We start from the raw sequence: 26,975 nt of genomic DNA, 5'->3' as shown, positions 1-26,975 counted from the left end.
TTATTGTGCTTGAATTTACCCGTTTGGTGTATTTTCCTTATGTCCGACCTCCAGACAACCGTTTACACAATTCGATATTTTCTAACCCTAGTTATGACAAGTATTTATTAAAATATAATCGTCTACTAGCGAAATTGTGGAAATGGTTCCGCAACCCTAATTAATAAAAAAATGGTTTAATAAATATATGATCGCCTACTGGACTGCTTTAGCTTTATGCCCTTCCGGTTTTGTATATTTCGGATGCTCTGCAATGACATTTATACCACGGTCGCAGTCTCGCTGCTAAAGTCCATACTGGTGACGCAATTGGTAGTGTTGTAAAAAAAATAGTCTCCCTGGCGCTGACGACGCTTTTGTTTGTTTGGAGATGGTATGTTCCCTGTAGGAACAAAAGTTACATTCACCATTTGGGCGCACGTTGAAGCTATTGAATGCTTCCACGCCAATTGGGCGTTCCTGACCATGAGGCCAGTTGACTGGGCGCGCCGGTATTAGGGTGGTTGTGACACACTCACGAATTAATTTCAAAAAAATAATAAATTTACAAAAAACATTCTTTTAGAGAAATGGAACTTCGGAAGAAAATTACTGGAATTTCCTCTAATTAAACTACACCCACATACGCATTATGTTGGGTCAACATTATTCCAGAATTGGTGGCTGTAATCGCCGAACGTGAACCCCGAATTGGCGCGGAAGAATTTCACAGATTACAAAAAAAAAAGGATTTTGTTCACTTCAGACTTACCCGTTTAACTCACTCCTATCTAAATAAAATGCCAAGCGGTCAAGACTCCACAAAACATTGACAGGAAAGCCCACAGTGCTGGGTTAGCTGGCTGCCTCCGCTTCTCGCCTCCGCCAAAATCTATTTCTGGTTACCTCCATTCACCTGCCATACCATTATTGCCACAAACTAACCAGCCATTCGGCCGCACTAAACTTTGCTTAAAGTTTCTTTTGTAACACGCACTACTTTCTAGTCCGTTTTTGGACTTCGCGGGGTTTTGGACTTCACAGGGAAACCTATTGTCACCAAAAAAAACTTTTTATTTTAAAATTTAAAATCACCCGCGTACTGCCAACTTGCTTGTCTTTTTCAATATGTTTGATCTTCTTGCCCTACAGTTACCCCTTTTTATATCGGCAGAATCGATCACCGATACCGTTTTCCTTTGCCGTTTTTCTATTGTCATACTTTCTTATACATATATTCAATCGCAACCATTATAGCCCTATATCTCTCCCTTTCCTTATTATCGCTACACCCTTAACTACCATCTGGCAACCTCTGAGCAGAGCTTTTCGGACTTCTCGTTGGTGACTTTCCGAATGTTTCCTAGCAATTGACAATTCTCTTGTTTATTTACAATTTTACAACTTATTCGCGTGTGTTTCTTTTTTTATCAAATTTTGCATGTAATCTAGTGAAAAATATTAGAATAATTGTGCACCCAGTGATTTCCCGGTCTGCAGACCTTCGCCATGGCCTATAGCTGCGTTGATCTTCCGGCGGCACCATTGTGATACATCAAAGTAAATATTGTGAGTTCTGGTCCATAAAAACTATGATTTATCTTTACAAACTTAAATTCGTAATCTAATAAAGATGTCTTTATACGAAATATTCTCGTGAACTTTTCTTGGAAGAAATCTTCACATGGTTAAGTTTATGCGTTCGACCAATCCTACGATCTCATTAGACCGTGAACTCTTGCTTGATAAAAAGATATTTCTGGATATTTGCTCTGGGATACCCCAGTTTGCTCGATTTGTTATGCCTCCTCTTCGCTAGGAATTACTCTGTATTTATTATTGATTTAACCAACAGCGTCTAAAGTGTCTCTATTTTAGATGCGATCATTCAGTCATTACGCTTCCGCCATTCATCATATACGATCTTCGAGCGGGACCAGGTAGGTTCCAGCCCCAACGCGGGGAACACCCACACCCTGATAATGTATATGCAAATTTATTTTAGAATTACCTACACGTATATATTTATGGTTGTAGGACTGAGATCAGTCAGTAGCAGTAGTTAGGTCAGTCAGTAACAGGTAGAATACACGAGTATGCCCACATAAAAGTATTGCAACAACCCAAAGATTTAAAAGAAAATAATTTCATTCGCAAGCAAAAATACTCAGCTAGTCCAAGCATCAACAAAATTAAATAAAAAAAATAAACATAATACCCACACTAACCGTAAAAGTAGGTGGGATTCTTATTTCGTATCACCCTTTGCGCATTTTCTTGAATACATATACATACACATAGAGATACCCACATGCACTTGTATATGAATCTAATTTCAAAGGAATCTGCAAGAATACAACATGTACATATGTTAGAATATGCTTATATGCACATTTGGGTATTTATATTACAGCGTTTAACGCGTTCAAGGACAATCAAAATTTTAAGGAGCGGCAAAAACAGACAGACAGCCGTTTTTGAAACTAGTCACTAATTCCACTAGAATTTTGTTACGTTTAAAATTGATTGCTTCAAACTTTATTTTAGGAAATTTTTTCAAAAGTTTTCATTAAGTTAACATTGACCTTAAATAACTTTTGATCCATCAGACTTCGCAAAAAATGTTGACAATGACATGTAAACTTATTTTTTTAATGGTGACCAATTAGATGTTTATACAAACCAAACGATATCAAAACAAACATTTTCCATACAACTTACATACATACATATGTATATATGTATGTATATGGGAAACAAAATTCCCTACCATATTACCATTTCCACACCTGTTTACTAATAAACAAAGTTCTATGATCAGTACAGTTGTAAACGACCCCGATAACTATTTCTAGCTTAAGCCTCAAGCACAACTTTAGTTACGTAAATATATGTAAATAAATAAATGAATATTAACAAAGCAACCCCAAACAAACAAAAATATATGCATATATGCATCTATACACACATAAATATATGTACGTATAAATATATATGCATGCTCATCTGCACAAGCGATGAGCGTAACATAAACACAATGTCTTTTATTTTACTATTCCAAGTATCCGGATAGTGCGCACTATCCGAATAAAAATTATCCGGATAGTACTATCCGGATAAACGAATAAAAAATCCGAATAAATATTATTCGGATTACGAATACCTGGCGAATAAAAGAGTTTGTTATTCGGATAATTTTTATTCGGATAGTCCCACCCCTACTCAAAACTTAACTTGACTTAGAAGTCTGTTGAATTTTGATTTTCTATGTAAGTTCTAAGTGACGTTTACATTTGTTTGCTTCCATTTCATTTTGACATTTTGTCATACAAATTGACATTTATTTAAAAATAAATTTCAACGCTGATTATGATGCCAGATTTTATGCGCCAAATGGGGTATAATCGTGGCTAAGTTGCCAAGTTTACGCCAAGTCAAGTCTAGTCTATGCTAAGTATCAGTAATGGGGGATTTTGTTCGATAACATAAAATTCTGCTGCGTATCTCAGCGGCCGAAGTGGCAGGGTTAAACTGTAGTGAACTTTAACTGTAGTTTGAACTCGTGCTGAAAAACTCGGCATTCAAGTACCACAAAAATGGTCAAAGGAATTCCTGAAGACGCGTTTTGATCCTAGGAATCATAATCCCATGGCGGATAATTATCATTCAATTCTATATAAAAATTATTAGCAAACGTTTTGTAGAAATTCGCTGTTTTCTATTAGCCGCCAATTTAAAATACTTATTTAAAGAAAATTTACTTAGTTTCATTCTTAAAAATGTTATTAATCTCACAACATAAAGGAAAAGGCTGTTGGAGCGGATTTGGGCTCCTTAAAGCAAAGGAAGCAACAAGGCGATTCGCTCATACACTCGTGTTCATGTTGAATAGTTTTTCCTGATGCGTCATGTCACAGAAGTGATATCTGCAAAATGCGGATGAAAGCACAAAACGTTTTAAATTCAATTTTGTACGCTGTTTAAAAATTTACGTACTTGTACATGACGAACGTTGAAAGTTTGATTGCTACAATGAACATAATAATCAGCAGAGCTGTAAAACTGTGCAATCATTTGAAATTTTAAATCATTGATTTAAGAATGCTAGCTCTTCATTCATTCATTCCTTGTTAAAAAATGTGGATTAAAAGTTAACCCATTCTCCATTCAGTAGTGGAAAAAAAGAATAAACTCTTTCGAAGAAAGAATGAAGTAATTGAATGAAACACAAACATTTTTCAACGCAGAATAAGCATCAAATGAATGCAGCCTTTGCTGAGTGTGCACACACTTTTCTAGTACCAATCAGTTATGAAAAATGTCGTAAATGCACAAAACCGGCTCAAATATCACATGGTTGCATTTAATTAAAGCCACTTCAAAATATCTACACAAAAATTTAATTATTGCCCGTAATTACCAGTTTTTTCGATATTTAAATGGTAATAAAGCACAAAGAAGTTAACTGGAAAAGTATTCTTATTGAAATTTTCCTAAAAATTTAATAATAAAAAAAGCAAATTACAAATATTTCAACATCTCTGTTCCGAAAATTGTCATCGTTCTAAATAAGTGTTGCCAATGTGCCATATAAAAGGCATGCATTAAAAAGTACTAGCCTACATTTGCACGTCCTCAATTGGTGATTAAACAATTGAAAGCTATATATTATAAAAGCTCAAAAAAAATCAGAAATAATCAAAAAAGAAAAAAATCTAAAATCAGAAAAAAATCAAAAATAATAAAAAGTAATGATTATTTTATGTTTTTTTTTTGATTTTTTAAAATTTTTTTGATTTTGTTTCATTATTTTCCGCTTTGTTGAAAGAAAAATTTTCGTTTGTTGCATGCATACAAATACATTTTAGGATGCAATAGCAAATCGTAAGCGCTTATCGAGGCGAATATATACATGCAACATATAGGGCGTTGGTATGTGAGCGTTAATCTAAACATATTCTCAGATAAGTATATACACATGCGCATTATTACATTCATTATATAATTCAAGCTAATTATTAATTCAAGCTAATTTTGTTTTGTATCTAAAATTAATAAATCAGCTATTTTGGATAAAGTTATGGCTATGCACTGATTGTTTTGTAATCAAAGTTTATCATATTGTTCGCTTTATCTTAGTAATATTGGTTTCAGATCATCGCCACTGTATGAGGGTTATTCGTGCCATTTAGAGAGATTTATCATATATAAGCATTTTTCTTCGTTAATATATTTTGAACGACTCAAAAATTTTTTTTCCGCCTTCGGATTATTAATACTGAATTTAATCTAAGTCTTTTAGGGCACGTATTAGCAGCTCACCGCTGTTATAAACTTTCAAAATGGAAAATATCCAACCATGTAAAAAAAAATAATGTATGATAGGCAAACAAATGTGTTGGAATTTCCATTGTTAGTAATAAAAAGTAAGGAAGGCTAAGTTCGGGTGTAACCGAACATTACATACTCAGCTGAGAGTTATGGACACAAAATAAGAGAAAATCACCATGTAGGAAAATGAACCTAGGGTAACCCTGGAATGTGTTTGTATGACATGCGTATCAAATGGGTATTAAATAGTATTTTAAGAGGGTGTGGGCCATAGTTCTATAGGTGGACGCCATTTAGGGATATCGCCATAAAGGTGGACCAGGGCTGACTCTAGAATTTGTTTGTACGATATGGGTATTAAATGAAAGGTGTTAATGAGTATTTTAAAAGGGTGTGGGCTTAGTTCTATATGTGGACGCCTTGTCGAGATATCGCCATAAAGGTGGACCAGGGGTGACTCTAGAATTTCTTTGTACGATATGGGTATCAGATGAAAGGTGTTAATGAGTATTTTAAAAGGGAGTGGGCTTTAGTTCTATGTTCAATGACCCTCACTAGGGTAGGCATCTTGTCGTTGGTGTGAGGGCTTAGCCGAACTCCATAGCGCCCGACTATGAGGCGGAGCTGGTTAGGACTGACATCTACGCCGTTTCGCCTCATACGAGGGCGGCGGGATGTCGTTGACCAAGAACTGCCAACCCCCTAATCCAGGGTGTTATGCGGACCGTGCCTATTGGACGATTTGCAGCCAGGCATAAATTCGGCTATATTCGAACGGAGCCTTCCCGATACCGGGCCACCTCGGGAAGTATTAATGGCCTTACCACAGCAAGGGGCGCTGCTGTGGCGGACGGTTCTTTCCCCGTATATAATACTGGACCGCTGAGCCCGCCTTGTCGGGCATGTGGTCGTACGACCAAGATGAACGACTCATTAACTGATGTAAAGAGGAGGACTGAGTCGCAATCCAAGGACGACAAATACGAATTAAGCGATGCGTCGGACTCGGGGAGCGAGAGTAGTGCTGATTCAATCAACTCCGTGTTGGAGAAGCACACAAATGAAAACGGAGTAGAAGAGTGGAGAAGGGTACGGAGCAGAGGAAGTAAAAGAGCTCTCTCGCAGTACCGTGCAGCACTAAGAATTGTTCAACGCTTGGGAGCAGTGGTCGACCCAACAGAAGTGGAGATCGAGCGCTTGGAATGGGCCCATGAAGCGGTAGAAGTAGGTCGAAGGCAGTTCAAAAGGTTTGCTGCGAGAAACCCTCGGTTCTGCAACCGGTACGAGGAGGAAGAAGCGTCGAATGGCAGAATGAAGAGGCAACGTTCGGCGGAAGGCGACAAGCCTGCCTTCAACAGACAGAAAGGACCCAGTCCTAGAACCGCGAGGCAGGGCAGTTGCATAGACAAGACAAGTAGGCCCAAAGCTGTAGGACAGATGGGCTCCAATAGCGAGGTAGCAACTACCTCGAAAGCTGCGAGTCAGAGGGAAGTTCCAATTAAGGAAGTAGGAGATAAGCCAAAGGGAGATAACGCTAAGACTCCTGCTTTCTCGGAGGTGCCAAAGGGAGATAAAACTAAGACTCCTGCTTTTCCCGAGAAGATGAGTTATGTGGCAAAGCAGTCACTGACTGTGGCGCTGGTTGATCGTAGCAGTCCTTTCGGACAAATGACTACTGAAAGGTGGAGATCTGTGGAAAGGGAGCTCATTAGCTTAATGCTTAAGATGATGCGGGAACAACCAAGTAAGCCCCTTCCAACCTTTGATTCGGGGGGATGGTATAACGGTGTGAAGATGATAGCGTGCGACAACATCGAGAGCTTGCAGTGGCTGGAGGAAGTCGTTCCAAACCTCCAAAGGCAAGGCACGAACGCGCGGTTTGAGGTGGTGGATAAAGTGCAAATCCCCACGGTACCAAAAGTTAAGGTATGGATACCATGCGTGATTAAATCGGATGATACACTGCGACTTCTGCAGAATCAGAATATGAACATACCGACACAGGATTGGAAGGTACTTACTGTATCTCGGCCTACCGAGGATGGTCAGTTCTACATCTTCCAAATAAACAAGCAGGCGGAGGATATTTTGTACACGCAGCTTGGTAAAATGTTCTTTGGCACTGGCAAAATTTACATGCGACTCAGGAAAAGAAGTCCCGAGGATAAAAACCCTAATACGCTAGAGGTGGGCGAAGTCGAAAAGGATCTCAAAAGCCTAAGGGAAAAAAGACAGGTGGAGGTCCCCGACGTCACCACGAACGTCCTAGAAGAATACCAACAGCTAAATGGTGCTGTGACTCACACAGAGGAACACCCTGCACAACAGTCACGAGAGGCTGAAGGGGGCCTCGAATACTCTAAACCAAAAGGGCAAGGGGAGGACGACGACGTCAAGACGAAGGTGCTGGAGGGGGAAAAACAGCCCAATGGTGCTGCGAGTCCTACAGATAAACCTCCAACACAGTAAAGTGGCGTCGATCGAACTCCTCCTAACCCTTGAGGAGGGTTCGTTTGACGTGGCGCTGATCCAGGAGCCGTGGCTCTCATCGGGAGGAAAGGTTTCTGGACTTAGCGCGCGCGGGTTTGGCGTTTACTACGCGCAAACGGAAGGACGGGTGCGACCTGTAGTAATGGTAAGGAAACAGCTGCATTCATATATGCTGCCTAATTACACCACTGAGGACCTCGTAGCGGTGGCCGTTGAGCAAAAGAATAAGCAGGCATTTATCCTGGCGTCCTGCTACATGGCCCATGCTGCGGAGGTCCCACCGATGGAGTGCAAAAGGCTAGTACAGGAGGAAGGGCGCAAAGGGCGGTTGGTCATAGGCGCAGATGCAAATGCGCACCACAATGCGTGGGGAAGAGCAGATACGAACGAGAGAGGCGAATCTCTGTTTTGTTACATCCTGCAAACCAATTTGCAGATAGCCAATAGGGGAAATGTCCCTACATACATTGGTCCAACATCCAGCAATGTTCGGGATATTACATTGAGCTCCGAGCGTGATATATCAAGGTATGATTGGATGGTTCTTGATAGACCATCCTTCTCCGAACATGCGTATATCAGCTTCAACATCCCCCTAAAGAGGGTAGAGAAGGGAGGAACCTTTAGAAATCCTAGGTCAACGAACTGGACTAAATTCCAGAAACATGTAGAAACAAAACTGGGACAACCCAAAGAGGTTGCTAATGTAGAGGAGCTGGAGGAGTCGAATGAATTCCTAACAAGGACGCTAATGATTGCGTATAACAAAGCTTGCCCTCTAAGAAGATTCAGAGGAAAAGCAAAGCCGCCATGGTGGAGCAATGAGCTGAGTCTTCTAAGAAGACAGGTTAAAGAAATGTTTAAGGTCGCAAAGACCGCGGAAAGCGAAGCGTGTCGGGACGAGTACAGGGATCTACTGAGGATCTACAAGCGTGAAATTACCAGGGCGAAGAGAAACTCATGGAAAAGTTTCTGTACGGACATAGAGTGCTCCAGCGAAACAGCACGGTTGAAAAAAGTCCTAGCAAAGGGAAACATAGTCCAGGGACTAATAAAGAAAGAGAACGGGGAATGGTCACGTAATAGTGAGGAATCCCTTGAGGTGCTTCTCGATACACATTTGCCATCGGGAGACGGTTTAGAGGAGCCAGCAGACATCACTCACACTTCGATCACGGAGCTAGTAGTGCCGGGCTTGGTGACCGATACCAAGATCGAGTGGGCAGTGAAGACATTTTCTAAGTTTAAATCATCGGGACCAGGTGGTATATTCCCGGCCATGCTACAAGTCTCAAGTACGGCGGCCGTGGAATGGCTTAAAATAATATTCGATGCGTGCATACGACTGAATCATGTACCGCACTCTTGGAGAACTGCTCGTGTAGCTTTTCTACCAAAGGCGGGGAAGATCGGTCACATGTATTCCAAAGACTATAGACCCATTAGCTTAACATCATTTCTGCTCAAAACCTTTGAGAGGCTGATAGATGTGTACATAAAGTCCAACGTGGATGCAAAGCTGCTCCCCACAACACAGCATGCGTATACCAAAGGCAAGTCGGTAGACACCGCATTGCATAGGGTGGTAATAAGCATAGAGAAATCCCTGGAATATAAGGAGTATGCTCTAGGAGTCTTCTTGGACATTGCCGGGGCTTTCAATAATGTTGCAAAATGGGCGATTATGGATGGTCTTAATTACATTAAAGTACATCCTGCCTTAATCAGATGGATCGCCTGCATGTTAAATTGCAGAAAGATTACATCACAATGGGGATTGTACGAGGCCACGAAATCAGTGGACAGGGGCACGCCGCAGGGAGGGGTGCTATAACCTCTGCTGTGGACGCTGGCCATCAACCAACTGCTCAGCCAATTCGATGAGGGACTCGTAAAACTTACGGCTTACGCAGATGACGTTGCAATTGTCATAAGTGGAAAGTGCCTTCCAACGATTAGTTCTTTGATGGATCGGGCGCTTCGCGATATTCATACCTGGGCATCTAATGTCGGGTTGAAAGTCAATGCGGAGAAGACGGATATGGTCTTGTTTACAAAGAGGTACAAGGTCCCAAATTGGACCAGGCCTAAGTTAGGAGGGGTGACCTTACAGGAGAAACCTTGCACAAAATATTTAGGAATCATCCTAGACAGTAAGCTGTCATGGAAGCTCAACGTGGAGGAGAGGGTCAAGAGGGCCTCAACGGCACTCTACGCATGTAAAAGAATGCTGGGGTGTACGTGGGGCCTATCGCCCTCTCTTTCTCATTGGGTTTTTACAGCGATTGTAAGCCCTATTCTATACTATGGAGTTCTTGTTTGGTGGAAAGCCACACAAAAAACAACATACCTCAAAAAATTAGAGGGGGTATGCAGACTATCGATGCTTAGCATTACGGGAGCCCTGAAAACAACGCCGACGGCTGCACTGTATGTCATTTTGCATATCCCACCTGTAGACCTGGTAGCAAAGAACAAAGCGTTAACGACCGCAACCAGGCTCGGTGCTTCGGGGCAGCTTGAGCGCCGACCATATGGCCATGGTAGTATAGCGTCATCAATCACAAGACGAACAGACTACATGATTCCCTATCTGCGCTTCGAGGGAGATCTTAAGGCCAAAATAGAGGTGGACGGTTGGCGCAAGGGTGCGCAAATGGCGGACGAGGCGATACAGGTGTACACCGATGGTTCCAAAGTAGTGGAAAGAGTAGGGTCTGCGGTATACTGCGCTGATCCGGAAATAAGCAGATCCTACAGGCTGCCGGATTACTGTAGCGTTTTCCAAGCGGAAATATTAGCCGTAATCAAAGCAGTAGAAACCCTGGAAGAGAATAGCTTAAGCTGCAACCTTGTTAACTTTTATATTGACAGTCAAGCAGCAATTAAGGCAATAATCTCGCATAGCACAGCCTCTAAATGCGTGTTAGAGTGTAAGCAGTCTCTGGAGAGAATCGGGACAGGGAGAAGCATACATCTATATTGGGTCCCAGGGCATATGGGAATAGATGGGAATGAAAAAGCGGACGAACTAGCTAAAAAGGGCGCATCCCTTGAAGCTTGCTCCGTAGATGTCCCAATTAGATTGGGCGAGATTAAGCGAAGGCGAGAGGTGCACATGATCGACCAAGCGGGAAAGGCGTGGGTTCAAGCGCGGGGCTGTAAAGTGTCGAAGATTATGTGTAGGTCTTACAACCTTAGACTAACACAGTTGCTCCTATCATTAAAAAGAGAGGACTGTAGACTCATGACGGGTATTCTGACTGGACACTGCCTTCTGGCGTCACATGCCTTTAAACTAGGCTTGGTCAGTGATAGCAGATGTAGGAAGTGCGGGCTGGAGGAGGAAACCATCGAGCACGTTCTGTGCTCGTGCCCTTCACTTGCCAGGCTAAGACTCCAGCTATTAGGAGTGATACAGCTGTCAGATCTAGAAGCAGCAAGCGGCTTAAGTCCTAGGAAGCTTCTAGTATTTGCCAAGAGGACGGAGTTATTTTATAACATAGGTCCTGGTTTTTGATAGGGTTTTTCAGTTTGGTCGTTAAAACAAACTTCTGGTAACACTACGGACTCAATCAGTCTATGTGAGGTCCTCATGAACCGGCCAGTTCAACCTACCTACCTTAGTTCTATAGGTGGACGCCTTTTCGAGATATCGCCATAAAGGTGGATCAGGGGCGACTCTAGAATTTGTTTGTACGATATGGGTATCAAATGAAATGTGTTAATGAGTATTTTAAAAGTTAGTGGGCCTTAGTTCTATGGGTGGACGCCTTTTCCAGATATCGTCATAAAGTTGGACCAGAGGTGACTCTAGAATTTGTTTGTACGATATGGGTATCAAATCAAAGGTGTTAGTGAGTATTTTAAAAGGGAGTGGGCCTTAGTTCTATAGGTGGACGCCTTTTCGAGATATCGCCATAAAGGTGGCCAGGGGTGACTCTAGAATTTGTTTGTACGATATGGGTATCAAATGAATGGTGTTAATGAGTATTTTAAAAGGGAGTGGGCCTTAGTTCTATAGGTGGACGTCTTTTCGAGATATCGTTATAAAGGTGGACCAGGGTTGACTCTATAATGCGTTTGTACAATATGGGTATCAAACGAAAGGTGATAAGGAGTATTTTATAAGGGATTAGGCCTTAGTTCTATAGGTGGACGCCTTTTCGAGATATCGCCATAAAGGTGGAGAAGGGGTGACTCTATAATGTGTTTGTACGATATGGGTATAAAATAAAGGTATTAATAAGGGTTTTAAAAGGGAGTGGTGGTAGTTGTATATGTGAAGGCGTTTTCGAGACATCGACCAAAATGTGGGCCAGGGTGACCCAGAACATCATCTGTCGCGTACCGCTAATTTATTTATATATGTAATACCACGAATAGTATTACTTCCAAGATTCCAAGGGCTTTTGATTTCGCCCTATAGAACTTTTTCATATTCTTCTACTTAATATGGTAGGTGTCACACACATTTTACAAAGTTTTTTTCTAAAGTTATATTTTGCGTCAATAAACCAATCCAATTACCATGTTTCATTACTTTTTTCGTATTTGGTATATAATTATGGCATTTTTTCATTTTTCGTAATTTTCGATATCGAAAAAGTGGGCGTGGTCACTGTCGGATTTTGGCCATTTTTTATACCAATACAAAGTGAGTTCAGATAAGTACGTGAACTGAGTTTAGTAAAGAGATATCGTTTTTTGCTCAAGTTATCGTGTTAACGGCCGAGCGGAAGGACAGACGGTCGACTGTGTCTAAAAACTGGGCGTGGCTTCAACCGAGTTCACCCCTTTTCACAGAAAACAGTTATCGTCCTAGGATCTAAGCCCCTACCAAATTTCACAAGGATTGGTAAATTTTTGTTCGACTTATGGCATTAAAAGTATCCTAGACAAATTAAATGAAAAAGGGCGGAGCCACGCTCATTTTGAAATTTTCTTTTATTTTTGTATTTTGTTGCACCATATCATTACTAGAGTTGAATGTTGACATAATTTACTTATATACTGTAAAGCTATTAAATTTCTTGTTAAAATTTGACCTAAATATTTTTTTTTAAAGTGGGCGTGATCGTCATCCTATTTGGCTAATTTTTATTTAGCACACATATAGGAACAACAGTAACGTTCCTGCCAAATTTCATTAAGATACATTCAACGACTGCCAAATTACAGCTTGCAAAACTTTTAAATTAAAAGTTTAAAGTGGGCGGTGCCACCCCCATTGTACAAGGTTTTACTAATTTTCTATTCCTCGTTATAAGGTCAACCCACCTACCAAGTTTCATCGCTTTATCCATCTTTTGTAATGAATTAACGCACTTTTTCGGTTTTTCGAAATTTTCGATATCGAAAAAGTGGGCGTGGTTATAGTCCGATATCGTTCATTTTAAATAACGATCTGAGATGAGTGCCCAGGAACCCACATACCAAATTTCATCAAGATACCTCAAAATTTAGTCAAGTTATCGTGTTAACGGACAGACGGACGGACATGGCTCAATCAAATTTTTTTTCGATACTGATGATTTTGATATATGGAGGAGGTCTATATCTATCTCGATTCCTTTATACCTGTACAACCAACCGTTATCCAATCAAAATTAATATACTCTGTGAGCTCTACTCAACTGAGTATAAAAATATGGTTCACTATGCAAAACTTAAAATTTTATAGGAAATATCCTAGACGTAATCATAAGGAAATAAAACGAAGTTACAATCTAATGTACATGGACATATGTTAATAAATTTATTTGGGATATAACAACCTTTGGTTAGACAATTGATCATGATGATGAATGACAACTTAGAGGATCGCTCCAGTTGGAAGTGAAGCTATCAACCTAAGTAGTATTACTCATACATATTGTTTGAGCATATTGTTTTGTCGTAAAACAATACGCACTCCCCCTATAGCCAGATAATTTGTAGGTGGGTATGTATGTGCCCATATGCCTAGATAAGCGCTCACGATATACCGTTACATCCAACAATGGACAAAATAATCAGTGTATAGCCATAACGTTATCCAAAATAGTGGACATATTTATTTTGGATATAACAAAATTGGCTAGACTGAAGGATGAAACCATAAAGAATCGTTGCTAAATGAAAGCTTTTGGATGCCAACCTATGAATCCAACATTTTTTTACATATTGTCTGGGCAATTAGAAAAACCGCCGTTTTCGATCCCCCATTATTTTATATAATGAGTGTAGTAAAATATGCACATGCGTGTATACTTTCCGGAGAATATGTTTAGATCAACGCTCATATACCAACGCCCTATATGATGAATGTATATATTCGCCTCGATAAGCGCTTACGATTTACTATTGCATACTAAAATGTATTTGTATGCATGCAACAAACGAACATTTTTCTTTCAACAAAGCGGAAAAATAATCAAAAATAATCAAAAAAAAAAAAAATAAAAAAAAAATCATTATTTTTGATTTTTATCTAATGGTAATTAATTAGTGATTGCTTTTTTCGGAAAACAATTGAAATACTCATGGGCCATTAAAAAAGGCATCTAATTAATTGATTACTAATGCTAATTCATATTTAACAGGTCTGATTTAAACTAATAAAGCTCTATTTTATTTCGACAATGGCTACGGGCCACTTTGTTTTATATTGACCTCGACAACAATTATCCGAAGGCGGAAAAAAAGTTGTATTTCTGTCCGGAGATATTTGCAGTTGAAGTTGGCAATTTTTATGTGTGTTGTACACAGGAAAAAAATTTGTGTACAAAGGATTTTGCACGGATCTAATATTGTTTGATCCCTATTGTTGCACCGGCCAGGTGCGCAAAATGCGCACTTTATTATTAATAGGTCTGGAAGCACTGCGACCTTTGTGCAGATCTATTGTGCAAAAAATGCGCATTTGATACTGTTTTAGAATTTTTGGCGATGGAGTTTTATCGGTAGCGATTGCTGGATTTCGGGGGTTGGTCACACTTAAGTAGAGATCAAAATAATAATTCTCACATCACATGGCCCTATTTGAGTAAACAAAATGCTTTTTTATAATGATTCGAATTGAATATTCAATTAACTATGTATATTTATTTATAATTTATGTTATATAAATATTGTAAGGGGTTTGGCATGTAAACAACAAATTTTAATAGTAAAATAAACATTTGGACATTTTTTGGAAAAATTATTTAATGAATTTTGCCTGAGGTTGCTGAATGTAAACACAGTTGTTCAGCAGTGCGGCAGTGTAAGATTAAATGTATCTTGATATTCTTTGCAATATACGACAACGAAGTTATAAATGAAATAGCGTTGACGCCAACGATCGAATTTCTGCAATCAAAAGTAACAGTTAATTCAACGTTACTATAGTATGTGTGTAAGTCTAATTAACATATATGTATATATGTAGTCTTTTTACCTTATCGAATGTAACGGATGGAACAAAAGATATATCTAAAGCATCTGTCAAGTCGCCATACTTTTTTAATATATCTGGTGTGCTACGTGTGGATTTGCACTCCTTAACTGCGCTCACATCCAAAACCAACTCACTAGCACACTTAATAAACCATATTAAAACTCAATATTAGTGTGGAATTATACTGGTAGAAATGCATAATTAAGATAAAAATAATAATTAAATTAATAGCAAATATGGATGGGAATGTTCCTTCCAAGAATACAAACGAATTATAAACTGATTGAGTCTTTCAGATATAAGTGGCTCTAAGAACATTAATGATCGTATCGGACCAACAACTATTATGAAGAGCTGCTTCTATCTGTTTTATTTCCACTTCACAACTTTTTATTCCCCTTTCGCTTTATCTACCTCTCCCTCTTCCATTTTTTCCACCTCTCTTACATCTACTCTCATCCCCTCTGACTTTACTTCCTCCTTTTTGGCCCCTCTCACTCTCTTCTTACTACTTTTCTTATCCATCTTACTCTCTCACCCATCTCCCTCCCCTATATCTCACACCTAAATCAAAACAGCAATCAACTTAAAAAATGGTAATATTCAGAAAACGCGAAAAACTGACTACCTTTCCCATGTGAGCCCATGCAATTTTTTATAAAGTACCCATAATTTCAAAATTTCATATTTTTTAATTTACTCTCTATTGATCTAGGTGTGCGATATATGTCTCGGATAATTGTACCATAAATTCAATATCTGTTTGAAATATTTGTGGAGAAAAAGGAGATTTGGATTTTTGGAAGAGTGGAATCTCGCACTTTTTTTTAGAGGTTTGAGTACTTTGCCCACTTTGCATCGCATATAAATTGCCACAAAAAATTTTTGCAAATATGTATAGATTTAAGCGACTCTTAAAAACTCGAAAAAATCTTCCACTCCCTCTTGCGTATGCAAGTATTCCAAAAATTCCAACTTTTGAGGCTTATAAACTGGCGATGTTGTGGTTTCACCGATGACATTTTCTTAGTTTTTACTCAAATCAAATTACAACTCTCAATAGGAAAAGCCGACTTCCATTTGTTTAAAATATATAAGTAAATTTTCGCTACGCAATTATATACATATGTATATATGTACTATGTATATTCACACCTCATCAAGACTTGCCGCATGACTTTTAAATAAGCAGGCTATCAATTTGACTTGGTCTTTTGCTCCAATATGCTCCACAATGCAGGCGTGCAACGCATTTTGTTCACACTCACTATGACCATGCTGGCAAAAAAGCGTTGTTATATTTGTAGCCGGATCCGTCCATGACTGAAACATTTGGCAAACTTTGAATTATTGCAAAACGAAAGCAGATGCTTATTTTTAAAGCTTTTAAACAAAAAACTACAAACGTGATAATTAATTTATTTACATACCGTTACTTTTCCGTACGGCACGAATTGAAGATCAGTATAATTTATCCAATCATTAATTATCATCGCATCGTAAATTGCATTGCGTACAAACTCTCTGCTGTCCGGACAAATAGTTTCATAGTAAACGCCTACCTTTAACTGTTTATCTGATGACGGTTCTGTTGAAGTCGAATCTTCAGTCTGTAAAAGGATATTGTCGTATACATTTTGTTGTAGTTAAAAATTCCGGCAAGTAGTTTAAAAGTATGCCTACAGTCTCAACGAAGAAATCAAGTTAGTCATTCACTTTTCAAAACAAACAGGCAAGCTTCCTTGGGACACCCTTATCAAAACGTACAAATTGATCTACCGGACATCCAACATTTTCGTGGTCCCAAATGGACTCTGCTCATGATCTCAGGGCAGTCAAGTGCATATTTCTTAATGACAGAAATCGCTTACTGGGTGTCTCCAAAATTTAAAAATGCAACATCGTACATAGGGTATTAATTTCCGCCCTCTTTTTGGGTATACATGAGACAAAAATCCTATCGCATGCTACAAATATTTTTGATACACTCACTTTTATATGCAGCGCTGTTGTTGCATGTAACAAAAGTAATATATAAATAACAGCTAGCACAGCAGGTTTTATTATTATTTTACAACCGGCAATATTTCTGTTGGCATTGTTATTATTTTTAAGTGCTTTGGCTTGATTTTCAGTCATTGTTAATAACCTTACTGTAACGCAACCGATATTATACTGATCGCGATTTAAAGCTCGGAATAAAATATGACCGTTTCGAAATGTCTATAAAATCATATACAGAGATTGATTATATGAAGAACATCTGCATTTTACGTTGACTAAAATGTGTACTATAAATAAAACACAAACTAGAGGCACGTAGCATATACGTGTATAGATATATGGATATTTATACCTATACATGTGCGCGTTTGCCCATAAGTACCCAGTAAGCTTTAAATATATATGAGACGCCATTCTATGCAATGAGTAATTTACAATAAATTGGTATTTGACACCAACTCATCTTAAGTATATATGACACTTCTTTATTTTTGCTCGGATTCCAATCTAAAAAACTGGCGACACTTTTTCGGAACTTCAAAACACAAAAACAATTTTTATCATCAAAATTAATGAGTTTGACATGCTTTTGCTTATGTTTTATATTTTATTTTTACATTAACATTTTTAACAATAAAAACAATGCAAATAACACGCGAAAATTATTTCGGTCTCCAATGGTTCACTTTTTTCACAAGAAAGTTGATTTTAATTGTGTTTTTATGCACCAAATTTTCAAACTAAAAACAAAATTTTCATTTGCCAGAAAAAACTAAAGAAAAAATGGCCGAATGTCAAAAAAACCTATCGAAATACAAACTGGCTCGTTTGTTTTTAATGAACTAGGTTGTATTTTTCTTGTATTTCGTTAGTTTTTTGAAATATAGTTTACACACTTACACCAGTACTGAAGCCGTATTAGGAGGGAGTGCGACAAAAAATTGAAGATAAAATACAAGAAAAAATACCCGAAAATAAAGTAGTGTCATATAGGTATTATATAGTTGGTTCATTTTACTGGGAGGAAAGTTAAGACTTGGTATACATCTAATACCTACATACATGATACTAGTTTTTTTCTTATATTTTTTCCTGTAGAGCCTTAGGTCTCCTTCAAAGCGGTGCCGCTATATATCGGTAGAACTTTGTCAAAAATTTTACTGCAGCCATGACGGTAAACACTTTTTTTAATTTTAATTGTTTGAGGATATATATGCAAATATAAAGCAAAACAGAAAACCTAAAACAACGTGAGTAATGCTGAAATCATTGTATGAATTGAATATAGCGGTCGTAATATTGCGGCACTACTTTTCGAGGAAACCAAGCCTAAAGTACTGAAAGCGTAACTAATGTAAATGTGTAAATATTCCAAAAGCTAGACAAATGCAATCAAAGGAGCCCAATTTCTTTTTTATCTGATTTTTTGATATTCGTCTTTTTTTTCTTTATTTATTTCAACAAGTGAAAATTACGTTTTCGAAAATCCATTACATTATGTTGAAAATCAACATGCTCGTGAAATAAAGCTACCAATTGAGTGTGCAATAATTTTTTCGCGTGGCTTCCAATGTTTTATGAAAAATAAAATTAAAAAAGCCAACAATAAAATGTGAAACTCATTTATTTGTGCGTGCTTTCGCATGTGAGTAAATTGTTTTTCCGATAAGGTTTCATCAGTATTTTGAGCTTGAAATCCAAGCAAAAATAAATAGTGTTATAAAGGTAAAAGCTTTTGTCCAAAAAATTTAATATCCGAATTTGGAGATTGAGTGGAAGATCACGGAATCATATCCGAATACCTCAATAATGAGCGATTTTAACAACATTTTTAGTAAATTGATGACATATAATATAAAAAAAAAATAAATGTAAGGCGCTATAACCTCCGAAGAGATCTAAGGCCGAGCTTCTCTTCCAATTTGCGTCGTGCTCTTGATTTCCCCTACAAATTGGCCGGACGGGACCGACATGTTTTATGCCGACTCCGAACGGCATCTGCAAGGCAGATGAGTTTTCACTGAGAGCTTTTCATGGGAGAAATACACCCGGAGCGCTTGCCAAGCACTGCCGAGGGGCGACCCCGCTTAGAAAACTTTTCTTCTAATTGAAAAATCTTATTTCTAAAATTTTGATATGGGGTGTGAACCCAGGGTATACGGTGTGGTAGGCGGAGCACGCTACCATCACACCACGGTGGCCGCCAATATAATAAAATTAATTTAAAAAATATATAAATAAAAAATACAGACAGTGGAAGTTAATAATTTTTGCTGTTGTGAATGTGCCTTACTTAGAATTTTGATAGTGGAAACAAATGTCATTACTTTTCGTTAATGCAATATTTTCATCTTTTAAGCGTCCCTGCCAATCTCCGCTGCTGCGTAACATCACAGATTGAATACATCTTCTTCTGGCCTTAATTTTTTAATGAATATTATGACTATTTATATTTATGAAGATCAAGATCTTAAGCTTAAATGTTTGTTGGGTATAGGCAATAAAATATTTTACTAACGGACTACGTATTAAAGTACATGCAATCATTAATTTAAACATTTTGTGACAAATGGTTTTTCATAGATACATCTTATACACCGGGCGAGTTTAAACTACAGTTAAAGTAATTAGAGTTTAATCCCAGTAAAAACTCGCACTGAAAAACCGGGAATTAATATGTACATATATTTCTTCTGTACGTACTTAGGTTTGTGGCTGAACTCCTCCTAAACGAACCGATTTTGATGGAATGTGTGAGTTTAAGAGTATTTGAGATGCTTAAGATTTGCAATTTGCTTCGTTTTCTTTCTTAACTTTCCGAGAAGCTAAGGGCTGAACTATTCTTAGTCAAAATAGTTCATGGTGCGATTTCCTTGAAATTCGGTACGAGGTTCCGCTTCGTCAAGCTAAATATTTAGAAAACTTTCATCCAGACATATGTACCAGGGTCTGCCTAACTTATTTAAAAAAATCTTATTTATGGTATGCATTTAAAGCCCCGTCAATCTTAAGCATTATGAGTAGATTGTACGTATTTTTATGGAGAACGGTAGATTGAGTAGGAGAGAGATAATTGAGAATGTGAAATCTGGAAGATGCAAAGTTTATCTTCTACAGAATGTACAATATTGCAAATTCCTCTGTTCACCGGGAGAGTAGTAACATCGCATGATTTCGGGAATGATTTCGAGCAGGAGAACGGGTCAATTATCTATCTTAATATCTTACATTAGATATAGTCAAAATAAAATTTAGTTGCAGCTTTTTGACATCATTCTCTCTATAAGCTATTTGTCAAAAAAGATGCAGCTAAATTTAAAACCTATTTTATTTTGACTGTGACTATGTGGCATAAAGTTTCGTAGTGGCTTATACAGAGCTATTGAAATCGGTCGGTCAGGTGAAGCAGGTGTTCGATTTTTGTATAGAGAGTGTGAGTGTGAGTGGTAGTAAGAGTGCGAGTTTTCAGTTTTTTTTGTGAACATCTTTTAATGAAATAAAAAATTTTATTTTCGCCTTCAGATTATTAATACAGAGTTCAAAACGCGTCTTGACACCTCTCCCTTCATTTTTGGATGTGTATTCAGATGCGTTTATGGATATTTTGCTGCAAAACCACTACTTGGAAAATTATGTGATGTTTCTTTGTTACGGACTGCTGTTATGGTCTACGGTTACGGTCCAGTTGGGAGCGTTTTCTTTGGAACAGTATAGTGGCTGGTGATGGGACCCAAAAATTGCGATGAAAAGTACCGAAACGAAAAAGGGCGATCGCCAGAACAAAAAAGAACGATGCTGTTTCCGGAAAAAGGTTGATTTTGGGCTTTTTTATTGCTTCGCTTGGGGGCAATACCACCGTTCAGATCACAAAATATCACTCAAATCGTAAAGAAATATAGCAGCCTATTTGGCTGACAACAGTTCAAGTGATTTTATTTCGGGGTACACTTCGATATCGATCGGTAATTACTAAAAGGATTCAAACTTGGTAAAATATGCAAATAGTATACACTGCATAAGCACCATTCGCAAATGGTCGTGAAAATACAAAACGACAGCAGCAGCAATACAGACACCACGTCCAGTGCAATATCAGCGGCAAAACACCACTCTAACGACCACGTCCACGACATTGGGTATAAGTGGCACAAACCACGGGTTGAGCATCCCTAACCTTGGCAATTATAGTACCAATTCATCGTTTTGGAAAACTAGTGGACGTTTAGGCAAGCCGTCCTAGTCCGAAACGTATTGAAGTTACTCCGTATAGCGGAAAGAGTAGTGGGCGTGCCACGAATCAAGAAGTTATATAAGCCACGAGTGATTATCCGGGTTGTCGCACTCCGGATATACAGTGAGTAATCTAAACGAATACAAGGGCAAACGTGAAGAGAACCCAAACCCAACCTATAAATCTAAAGGATTGCATATATCCTAACCCAGTGGTAGTTTATAAAATAGCGTCAGGGTTCTTTCCTTTGCAAATTTTGAACTGTAACCCACAACCACTTGGTCAGCGCCGCCACTGCCGTCATCGCATACCCCAAACGTTGCCCGCTTACCAACATTGTGCGCCAACACGGCAACATCCAGCCGCCGCCTAAACTACCACCAGCTTAGCGCAACCACCACCACCATTAATAGCGCCTTACCACGCGCGCAGTCCACCATCGACGACAGCAGCCATTCCGGCAGGGACCACATTTACCGGCAAGAACACTTACCAGCAATAACGATTACCGGCAACCACCTTGGGATTACCAAATACACACTCTAGAAATCCGGGTGAGTTCGTTCCTAATAAGGAAGACCAATTTTTTTTATGGAAACAAACTAATCTGTTACACCTGAATTGTAAATAACCAACTGCCCTAGATAAATATGGGGAATATTGTTATTAACTTAATCGAGATCAATTTTGCTGTTAGTAAGTAGTTGAGTACACTTTCAATTTTTATTCAAAACGGAAAACGTATTACGTGTTAGTAATTACAACAATACTAAGAAAATCACACTAATTGAATATTAAAATAGGATTAGAAAAAGAGTTACATAAGCAAGTAATTCAAACGTTCAGTTGCTGAAAAATATTTTAATACTATAAGCTTAATGAAATTAATGCATTGAAAAACTTGAAGAGAAGTGTGCAAATGGTAGCGGCAAACACAAAGAGCTAGGCGATTAGCAAGACAAAGGAAGCTTATACGAATTTTAAATGAAATAAGACAGTTATTAAAATTACTTGGAGCGTACAAGGTTTATAGCGGTCGAAATAGACATATATATGCTTGGAAAATAATACATATATGTACATAGGTATGTATGTAAAAATAGCAAAAAAATTATGTACGACTGTCTCAGTATTGTCACATTTTTTTTTTGTTTCGTTAATTTAACAATATTGTATTTATGGCTGTAACAACAACTATGCAAAAGCAATATCGGAACCATTGTCAAAACTAAGAAAAAAAATTCAAATTCGAAAATGCTTTTTTACTTTCGTTAATCTGGAAGTATTTTAATGCACTGTACAACGGAAAATGTGCCAAGTAATTTAACTTAACCAGTTAAGCATATATGACACTACTTTATTTTTGCTTGGATTCCAAGCTAAAAAAAACTGACGAAACTTTATCGGAACTTCAAAACACAAAAACAATTTCTATCATGAAAAAGCGAGACCACTATTCCCCCATAATTAGTGAGTTTGGCATGTTTTTGTTTATGTTTTACATTTTATTTTTACATTAACATTTTTAACAATAAAAACAATGCAAATAACACGCGCAAATTATTTCGGTCTCTAATGGTTCACTTTTTTCACAAGAAACTTGATTTTAATTGTGTTTTTATGCACCAAATTTTCAAACTAAAACCAAAATTTTCATTTGTCAGAAAAAAATAAAGAAAAAATGGCCGAGTGTCAAAAAAACCTATCGAAAAACAAACTGGCTCGTTTGTTTTTAATGAACTAGGTTTTATTTTTCTTGTATTTCGTTAGTTTTTTGAAATATAGTTTATACACTTACACCAGTACTGAAGCCGTATTAGGAGGGAGTGCGACAAAAAATTGAAGATAAAATACAGGAAAAAATACACGAAAATAAAGTAGTGTCATATAGGTATTAAAATGTCTTCTTTCTTTTTTTTTTATTCCATTAAAAATAAGGTTTCAGTACTGGTGTAAGTGTGTGAACTATATTTAAAAAAACTAACGAAATACAAGAAAAATACAACGTAGTTCATTAAAAACAAACAAGCCATTTGTATTTCGACATTAGGCCGTTTTTTCTTTATTTTTTCTGACAAATGAAAATTTTTTTTGCATAAAAACACAACTAAATTCAAAGTGTAAATTGTGTGTGCAAATGCGTTTTCAATAAGTGTACATTTTTCAGTTTTTCATAGTTAAGCTTGGTACGCAGATCACAAGTAATTGCTCAAGAAAAATTTTGCCTTTTTTCTTGCGTGAAAAATAGTAGTATGGAAGTAATTTTGACGTTTAAAAATCCACGAAGAATAGCGAAGCAAGCAAAAATAAGAGCACATAAACACAAGAAATGTAAATATAATAAAATAAACAAAAGAAATGAAAATATAAAACTGCAATAAAAGCTCGCAAATTTTTTCTCAGTTTTATACCTGCTGTTGTAGAAAATTACGGATTTTTTGGTGTGCTATTGAATTATACTTTTTGTAGTGATGGACGACGAGTAATTAACACAAAATTTCACACAATTATGTATTATTTTTGCATACAAATTTTAATTTTATTGTAGGATAAATTTTTTGAATCTACTAAGCTGTGGACCATGATGGCATACATAGAAGCAGAGGAAATGCAGAGAAGCAAACGACGCAAGAAGGCAAGGCATTGGGTAAGCCCATACCTGAAAGATAGGAACGAAAAGGGCAGGTTCGCGAGTGACTTCGAACATTTGCACATGGACAGCAGTAGGTTCATTGAAAATTTCCGTATGCCGCCGGAAATTTTCGACGAACTTTTCGAATTATTGCAGCCGCACCTCCGTCCAAAAAAGAATACGAGGCCAAAAGAAGGTATCCCCACCAAAGCGAAATTAGCAATTGTGCTAGAGTAAGGTTTTAAAACATTGATAAAAATCAAATTTTATTGGTTTCTTTTCTTAGATACATGGCTGCTGGAACTTTACAGCGTCATGTCGCCTCTTTCTACCGCATTAGCAAACAGCATATTGGAAAAATCGTTTCCGATGTACGCAAGGCGATTTGCTGTGCCCTGAAGCAGGAAATTCCAGAGTGGACAGAGGCCACATTGCGGGAAGTAGCTGACGGTTTTCAAAAGCAGTGGAATTTCCCAAACTGCGTTGGTGCCATTGATGGGAAACATGTCGCTATAAAAGCACCACCAAATTCTGGAAGCTTATTCTATAATCATAAAGTAAGTTTTTGCACATACACATAGGTAATCCTAAATACATTTCATTCTTTGAGTGGTAGAGTTAACACATTTAGGATTCTCCAATGGAATAGTATCATTTCGAATCACTATGAAAGACTATGGGTCATAATAATAGTCAGAATTAAGAAGGTACTTGAAGTAAGTACTATATATATAACAGCTTTTTGACACAATTTGCAATGGGCTATGTGTCAAAAAAGCTGCAACTAGTTTAAAGTACCTTCTTAATATTGCTTATGAATACGCCTCTATCGTAATTTAAAGCATTGGGAAGACTAGCATAATTTAGGTACCAGCATTGAGGAATAAACTTTTACAGATATTCCAGTGGAAGATATTTTAAGGAATATCTATATATAAATAAAATTTTTTTAATTTCTTTTGGTAAGCCCTTTGTCCGATTTGAAGCAACAATTATAAATGGAATGTTAAACTTCTAAGGAGAACGAGTCTATGTGAGGTCCTCATGGACCGGCCATTTCAACCTAAGGAGTACGAGGAGGTTTAGGAAAGTTTGAGTATCTTCAACACAAGTTCAAATATAAATAGAATTGCTTATGCTAAACTACCTCAGATTTGCATATTTAACCAAAAATAATAAACGATTTTAATTTATTTAATTACAGGGTTTCCATTCAATTGTATTAATGGCTACATGCGATGCGAATTATAGATTTACTTACATCGATGTTGGCGCTTATGGAAGTGAAAGTGACTCCAACGTGGTTAAAATTCGAAGTTTGGCTCAAGTGTCCTTAATGACGAGTGTAACTTTCCTCCGGACACCTTCATCGATGGAAAAAAAATACCGCATTTCATTGTAGGGGATGACGCATTTCCACTATGCAAGCGAATTATAAAACCATATGGTGGCAAACCCCTTTCTACGGAAGAAAGGATTTTTAACTATAGGTTGAGCAGGGCAAGACGCTGCATTGAAAATGCGTTTGGAATTTTGAGTTCCAGGTGGCTTTGCCTGAGGAAAGTTTTAATTTGCCATCCTGATCGTGCGCAATTAGTTGTTTCCGCATGTTGCCTGCTGCATAACTTCCTTTTAAATAAGTCTCGGCAAACGTATAATCCAGCTATGTTCTTTGGATTTGAGACCAGCGACGGGAATTGGGAAGCAGGACAATGGCAAACAGTTCAGGAAGAAAGCTCGTTAGGTGAACTAGGTGCCTACCGAGGAAGAGGCTCTGATTATGGGAAATATATACGAAATGTACTGAAATATTATGTTAATTCTGTCGCTGGGTCAGTACCCTCGCAAAACAGTGCTTCATTTCTTTAATATATGTATGCACAGTGAAAATGAACTCTATTTTGTAAAATGTCAATTGGATTATGTACAGTTACAGAAATAAGTACACATTTGGTTTATTCTGATAAAAACTCATATTCAGTGGCTCACAGCTTAATTATTAATTTTTATTAAATAATTTTCATTAAAAACATCGCAATTTCCCTTACGTAAACCAAATTAAAAAAAATTTCAAAGGTCAGGAGAGTTAATCAAAATTTGAAAAATCGCCATCAAAATTTTTCGATATTTTGTATCAGAGTTTCGAGAAAATTTTTGAGTATGCAGTTTTGTAGCCCATTAAATTTTAGTACAATAATGTGCAAGTTACAAAAAGCCCAAAAATTTTCCGGAATTTTCAGAATTTTTTTTGTTCGGCAATGTATTGAAGAAATTGCTCAACACCCTCGCCGAAAATAATTCTCAAAATTCAGGAAAAATTTTGAGCTTTTTCTAACTAACACATTATTATACTAAAATTTAATGGGCTACAAAACTGCATACTCAAAAAATTTCTCGAAACTCTGATACAAAATATCGTAAAATTTTGATGGCGATTTTTCAAATTTTGATTAACTCTCCTGACCTTTGAAATTTTTTTAAATTTGATTTCCGTAAGGGAAATTGCGATGTTTTTAATGAAAATTATTTAATAAAAATTAATAATTAAGCTTTGAGCCACTGAATATGAGTTTTTATCAGAATAAACCAAGTGTGTACTTATTTCTGTGGGTAACCGTATATTAAAATTTAAATACTTCTTTTATAAACTTTGCTGTATTTACGTATACTTTTAAGGACGCTGTTATCTTAATAAAATGCAGTACCATTGAAATAAGTATTTTTTTAATTAAGAACGTCATCGTTTGTTGTTTATATTTATTCAGTCTATAATTTTCACTTTCAAACTATGTATATATATAAAGAATCATTAAAAACTAAAAATAAGTATAGATACAAACAGTGGCTCCGAAATCTTTAATAGAAGCCACCTAAACAAAAGTTGCAAA

At 37.3% G+C, this 26,975-nt stretch overlaps 1 protein-coding gene, 1 long non-coding RNA gene and 1 pseudogene across 2 annotated transcripts; 1 reads left to right on the top strand and 2 right to left on the bottom strand.

The window, feature by feature from the left end:
* Positions 1-2,224, bottom strand: LOC137237388 (uncharacterized). The gene is made up of 2 exons (XR_010948931.1): positions 752-2,224; positions 1-382 (listed from the first exon to the last, which is right to left on the bottom strand). It is a non-coding gene; the product is annotated as an uncharacterized lncRNA (long non-coding RNA).
* Positions 1,146-26,803, top strand: LOC137237387 (putative nuclease HARBI1; annotated as a pseudogene).
* On the bottom strand, positions 14,838-17,440 carry LOC137243287 (GILT-like protein 3). Its single transcript, XM_067770823.1, has 5 exons — positions 17,213-17,440; positions 16,651-16,830; positions 16,376-16,543; positions 15,221-15,361; positions 14,838-15,132 (listed from the first exon to the last, which is right to left on the bottom strand). Exons 1-5 carry the CDS (start codon positions 17,357-17,359, stop codon positions 15,031-15,033), a joined length of 738 nt encoding a protein of 245 aa, XP_067626924.1. The 5' UTR covers positions 17,360-17,440; the 3' UTR covers positions 14,838-15,030.
* Positions 26,804-26,975: the final 172 nt, after the last annotated feature.

The sequence above is a fragment of the Eurosta solidaginis genome, chromosome 1 (genome assembly GCF_040869045.1).
Source record: "Eurosta solidaginis isolate ZX-2024a chromosome 1, ASM4086904v1, whole genome shotgun sequence".
In the NCBI taxonomy this organism is placed as follows: domain Eukaryota; kingdom Metazoa; phylum Arthropoda; class Insecta; order Diptera; family Tephritidae; genus Eurosta; species Eurosta solidaginis.
The sequence above is the reverse complement of the archived record's forward strand: the minus strand, read 5'-3'. Positions and strand labels throughout refer to the sequence as shown.